Source organism: Callorhinus ursinus, unplaced genomic scaffold, assembly GCF_003265705.2.
Source record: "Callorhinus ursinus isolate GAN/ISIS: 27379988/994484 unplaced genomic scaffold, GSC_fseal_2.0 scaffold48, whole genome shotgun sequence".
NCBI lineage: Eukaryota > Metazoa > Chordata > Mammalia > Carnivora > Otariidae > Callorhinus > Callorhinus ursinus.
Window position 1 is genome coordinate 3,194,586 of NW_027397110.1, and position 6,000 is coordinate 3,200,585.

Here is a 6,000-nt window from a genome sequence, read left to right on the forward strand (position 1 = left end):
GGAAGCTGGAGGCGGGCGTGTCCCCAGCGGCTGGCACTGCAGGCCCAGAGGGCTGAGGAGGCCGTAGGGGGAAGGGGTGCACCAGAGCTCTGGGGTCCCCCCACTGTAATCGCAGATCCGTGAACGTCCGACTGGAGCCCCCGGCTCAGCCGGTCTGCTGTGGTTACTTTTATGCCCGTGCTGCATACACCGTCAGTACATAATAATTGCTTGCCTGGTGAGCGAGTGAGTACGAGTGGTTGACTGCCGGGCGGGCGTGTGGATGGATGGAATGCCATTAGCCGAGACAGTAAGCCTAGGATGGCACTTCGTTTTGAGGTGTCTGAAGGATTTGGTTGGGGGCGTGCGTCCCACAGGTCGGTGGTCTGCAGGTGACACTCAGGTGAGTGATCAGGTTGAGAGTGGGTGAGGGGTGACAGCGACAGGCAGTGGCCAGAGCCTGGGAGGGGCGAGCCTGACCTCGGGACCTCCGATGTCCCACATCTCGGGGCCTGCTGAGCTCTCGAGAGCAGGACTGGGCCCCTGTCCCGATCCTGAGCCCACCGGGCCCAGCCCCTGGCTGCCCGGAGATGATCATGGCGCCTGTCCCGTCTGCGGAAAGGCAGCTCTGGGCGTCTGGGGGGGCGTGGACAGTGTTTGCCTCAGGGCACCCGGGAAAGCATGGATGCCGCAGAACCCTGTGTTCAGGAACCGCCCGCCGGGGACCTTGTGTTGACAGACCCCCCGGGTCCTGCAGGAAGGTGGCCAGGGCAGCCGGGTTCCGGGGGCTCCGCTGGGGCAGCGGCTGCGGCTGGCCCGGCAGTGGGCTCACCTGTCTCTGAGCTCCCCCACGAGCCAGGCGCTGTCATGTGGGCATGCGGACAGAGTGGGCACAGATCAGTGCCATCCCCACTGCAGGGCGCGTGGCGAGGTCACGCTACTAGGAAGCCCAGGTTGGGGTACTCACCTGTGTCTTCCAGGTAGAAGGAAAACATGAGCAAACAAATCATTTTAGAAATAAGTTTTGTAGGAAAAGCCTTCCAGACAAGGGGCCCCTGGAGTCTGGGATCCTAAGAGGTCATGGGTGAGTGAGGTTGGGAACCAGCAAGGGGGAAACGGAGGCCACTCCAGGGGGAGGGAGGGGCCCAGAAGCAGGCCAGGTGAGGCTTCTGGCCTCCAACATCTTCCTCTGGCTCTGAGGACCGTTACGCACACCTTCCCTCTGCTATCCTGTTTCCCCGACAGGGTTGACCTTCCGTGCCCCAAAGGCTGGTGGGGGAACCCCGTGTGCGGACCTTGCCACTGTGCCGTCAGCAAAGGCTTTGATCCCGACTGTAACAAGACCAACGGGCAGTGCCAGTGCAAGGTGAGCCTGGCTCGCGGGCAGACGCTGGCCGTGTCCCCACCCCCCCCCTCAGGTGGCCACCCCGAGAGATGGCCTTGTGCTCGCCCACGTGCGCGCGCATGCACGTGCACGCACGCAGGTCCTGAGCCCAGAGACATGGCTGCTCACCGAGGCACTGAGTACTCCGGACCGGTCTTCATGTGGACACCGGTTTGGACCCTGAGAACTGGGTCCTCAGCCCCACGCCCAGTTGGTAACAGGAAACAGCAATTTCTGTGAGGTTAGCTCATCCTTAGCACCAACCTACTTACCGTTTTCCTGGGGGCTTTTGTCAAACTGGCTCTCGATGATGGCTGAACTTTCTAAACGATGAAGAACTTCACCCACACCCCAGCCGGGGCGTCTGTGGTTCTGTGCGGCACAGAGCCACCGCCTCCCGGCGTCAGACCTGCCGCCGTGCTCCTGGGCCAGGCCACAGGAAACTGTCCCCCGCGGCACCCTGGGAAAGGCCACGGACCTTCAGAATCGTGTCTGCATGGCTGTTGAGCTGTCGGTTCTTTGAAACCCAGAAGAAGGATCTGTGTCGCTGGATGAGGGGCACGTGCTGTGAGGCATAGGTTTGCTGGCCCCGGAACGGAGAGATCGCCGTCGCGGGCACCCTCCGCATCCCCGGCGGTTTAATACCAGGAGTGTCCCACGTGTGCCCTAGCACTTCCGGAAACAGAACGTTGTCTGCTGAAATGCTTAAATGAAAAACCTCCCGGCTGCAGCAGATCGGGGCTGGGCAAGCCACGGAGCCACACGGTGGTCGGCGCATCCGTGGGTGGCAGGGGGAGAGGGAGGCATGGAGGCGATTGGGGAAATTGTGCCTCCAGTTTTCTCTCATCAGAAATTACAGAAAATGCAGAACGGTGTCTAAAAGGTGACAGCGAAACCCATCTGCCCTCCCAGGGTGACTGCTAACGTGTTAGTGCCCAGGCACTCAAACACACGCGGTTGGAGCCCCCTGTGGGGACAGTTCCGTGTTCCTGCCTGACATGCGGGCTGGACACCGGCCGTGGCTCTGCCCAAGTCACAGCCCATCCCACTCTTCAGGGGACGCTTGAGTCACCGGCAAGGGCGGTGTGGCCAGAGATGGGCACAAACCCAGGACTTTGCAATCCGAAGCCCATGCTCTTGACCATCACCCTGACCTGCCCAGTGGTGGACCTTCAGGTGCCTTCTAACTTCTGACAATGAAAAAACACACTGCAAGGGCCGTCCTTATACATAAATCTCCATTTAAATCCAGTACTTTTGAGGACAGATTTGCAGGTGGCCCCCGACAAGTATTAACTAAGAAGTCAGGGGGGTGCTTTCCCGGAGAGTGCACCTGCCCCGTCTGGCACGGTGGGCCCCGAGGAGCCGCCCGCGGGGGGACTGTGGGTGGAGGGCGGCGGGGAGAGGCCCAGGAGCCCGGCCGTAACCTTGATGCGGCTGGGAGGCATCCCTCGGGAGGAGAGCCTCTGCCGGCGCCTGGAGTCCCACGCACTGCTTCTGGCTTCTGCAGGAGAATTACTACAGGCCCCCAGATCAGGAGGCGTGCCTGCCGTGTGACTGCTTCCCGCACGGTTCCCACAGCCGGGCCTGTGACGTGGACACTGGGCAGTGTGTCTGCAAGTCCGGCGTCATCGGTCGTCAGTGCAACCGCTGTGACAACCCTTTCGCTGAGGTCACCATGCTCGGCTGTGAAGGTCTGCACTGCCCCTCGATCCCTTGGGCCGTGTTGCAGGGACACACTGCTGGGCTCCTGCATGCGTGCCCGTGTCTGCGTGTGCACCACGCACGCCTGGGGCTTGGGGAGCATTCGGCAGCCTCGTGGTCTGACAGTGTGCATTTGGCCTTCTGTTGGCCTGGCCCTCCTGGAGGGCACGGGTCAGAGCCTGGGTCACCCCCTCCCCAGTTCTAACACTGACGGGAGGATGCAGGGGTCCGGTTCCTGGTGGGGGTGGAGGACGCAGAGAGCCCTGCACCTTTGTGGGCATGGCCGTGCCGGGCTGAGCAGCCTTCCTTCCCCCCCCCCCCCGTGACCCCAGTGATCTACAATGGATGTCCCAGAGCATTTGAGGCTGGCATCTGGTGGCCGCAGACCAAGTTCGGGCAGCCGGCGGCGGTGCCGTGCCCCAGGGGATCCGTGGGTAAGTACCGTGGCCTGTGGCATCCATCCTAGGCAGGAACTCAGTCGAGGCACGCAGCTTGCTGGAACTCATGGGATGTTCTACGTGGACAACGTTTCTTTAGCCAGAGTGTTGGGGGAAAATAAAACCTTGTTCCTTAATAATAAATGGCAAAACCTGGAAAGGCTATAAGGCAAACATTAAAACACGCCTAGTGGCCAGGACGTGGACAGGCTGCTTCGCCGCTCCCAGCGCCGGGTTCTCTTTGTAAAATGGGGATAGTAGCTGTGTCCCTGCCCTGAGGGGTGTCCAGAGACCCAGGGAGACGACCCACCAAAGCACACGAGTGCGAGTCGGATTCGTGGCAGACGTGCAGGGCCCATGGAAGTTGTGGGTATTTGGCAAGCGATGGAGCTGATTTCTCTTTTCGTGGACTTGCTCTCGTGTTTGCTCACGGTGGCCGCATGGCTCAGGCAGCTTCAGACGTGGCCCTGGGCGTGTGGGGAGAGCGCTTGTGGCCGTGGCACCTGCCTGGCCCTGGGCTGGCCGAGGGGTGCACATTATGCCTGGGGTTCACACCTCTGCCGGACACACTGGGTTCAGGTACATACAGGTCAACGAGCATAATTAACAGTTGGGATTCCAGGTTTTCCTCCGTGTTCCCCGTTCCCTAGGAAACGCAGTTCGACACTGCAGCGGGGAGAAGGGCTGGCTGCCCGCGGAGCTCTTCAACTGCACCACCATCTCCTTCCTGGAGCTCAAAGCCATGGTAGGCCCTCGCCTTAGGGAGCCGCGTGCGTGGGCAGGGACGGGGTCGGGGCGTGAGGCCCCCGGATCCCAGTGGTCAGGGGCTGGACCGTCGCTGGACCCCACATCTGTTCCGGGCACCCGCGGCGGAGCGCAGCCACTCTTCCCGTCAGGACCAGCGCTGCGTCTTGATCCGGAAACTCGGGGGTCCCCATATTCTGGCCCGCCACCTCCGACCTCGCCCTTTGTCACTGCCTCTGCCCCTGGTGTCTCTTTCCAGCGCTTTCTGGCCTGACAGTCCCTCCTTTTTAGTGCCAGAGTTAAGGGCCAACACTCCTGTTTGGTTTTGGGGTTTTTCAAGTTCTTGCCTGAGAAGGAGGTTTCTACCAGAAAGCGACAGATTTCTGAGTCACAGGAAGGAGCGAAGCAGCCGCGGTAGGTGTGCAAACGTCTCGTGTGCTCCTCCTTCCCAGAACGAGAGGCTGAGCCGGAACGAGACGCGGATGGACGGCGACCGGTCCCTGCGGCTGGCCAAGGCGCTGCGGAATGCCACGCAGCACGCGGGCCGGCTCTTTGGCAACGACGTGCGCACGGCCTACCAGCTGCTGGCCCGCGTCCTGCTGCATGAGAGCCGCCAACAGGGCTTCGAGCTGGCGGCCACGCGGGACGCCGACTTCCACCAGGTCCGGGTGTGCGGCGGGTCGCCCTCAGGGGGCCCCGCAGGCTGAGGCCGAGCTGTGGGCCCCGTGGTCCTGTGGGGGCTTGAGGGTGGCCGGGGGCCCGCGCTCAGCTGAGCGAGATCGCTGCTCCCCGTGTCCTCAAGGCAAAAGGTCACACTCTGCCCCTGAGCCGGGCCAGCGCGGTGACCGGCGAGACTGAGTGCAAGTGTCCGGGGAGGGCACCACGGTCTTGTGGTGGAGACAGTCACAGTCACTGACAACTGACCCTTAGTACTGGCCAGCGGTCTGCATGGCTTACATGAATTAGCCACTCACTCCCCACACGTTCTGTGATGGTGTGTGGTTACTGCCCCATTTTACAGGTAAGGAGACTGAGGCAGAGAGAGCCTGGGGCATGTAGCCTGTAAGGGGGCTCCAGAGTCTCTGCCCCCACCTCAGGGTTCTGCTTTCAGAGACCGTGATGTCTCCTGAGAAGACTATCCTGTTTTGTGTTTAAGTAATTGGTCCCTAAGAGATGTCTGTTTAGAATTGTTGGTGAGGAGACGCTCATTTATCCTGACGTTTGTAAACTGCTGGGCAGTGAGCATTGTCAGCCCGTGATTCCTCTGGACTCCCCTGCAGGCCTCCCCATCCACACAGACCCCTGGGAGAATTCTCCATCCACACAGAACCCACGGAGCTTCCTGATCCATGCAGACCCCCAGGGAACCTTTCCATCCACACACACCCCCAGGACCTCCCCATCCACACAGAGACCCCCAGGACCTCCCCATCCACACAGACACTCCCAGGGAACCTCCCCAACCATACAGAGACTCCCAGGGAACCTCCCCATCCACACAGAGACCCCCAGGGAACCTCCCCATCCACACAGAGACCCCCAGGGAACCTCCCCATCCACACAGAGACCCCCAGGGAACCCCTCCATCCACACAGAGACCCCCAGGGAACCTCCCCATTCACACAGAGACTCCCAGGGAACCCCTCCATCCACGCAGACCGCCAAGGAACCTCCCCATCCACACAGACACTCCCAGGGAACCCCTCCATCCACACAGAGACCCCCAGGGAACCTCCCCATCCACACAGAGAC

The 6,000-nt window shown here is 61.5% G+C and overlaps 1 protein-coding gene across 4 annotated transcripts in view; it reads left to right on the forward strand.

The window, feature by feature from the left end:
- Positions 1 to 6,000, forward strand: part of CELSR1 (cadherin EGF LAG seven-pass G-type receptor 1) — a 136,742-nt gene that overhangs the window by 106,861 nt on the left and 23,881 nt on the right. For all 4 annotated transcript variants that reach the window (XM_073882615.1, XM_073882616.1, XM_025882031.2 and 1 more), the window contains exons 14-18: positions 1,225 to 1,345; positions 2,874 to 3,057; positions 3,400 to 3,501; positions 4,155 to 4,249; positions 4,701 to 4,910. In XM_073882615.1, the coding sequence (XP_073738716.1) occupies positions 1,225 to 1,345; positions 2,874 to 3,057; positions 3,400 to 3,501; positions 4,155 to 4,249; positions 4,701 to 4,910 (712 nt within the window). The remainder of the gene's footprint in view (positions 1 to 1,224; positions 1,346 to 2,873; positions 3,058 to 3,399; positions 3,502 to 4,154; positions 4,250 to 4,700; positions 4,911 to 6,000) is intronic.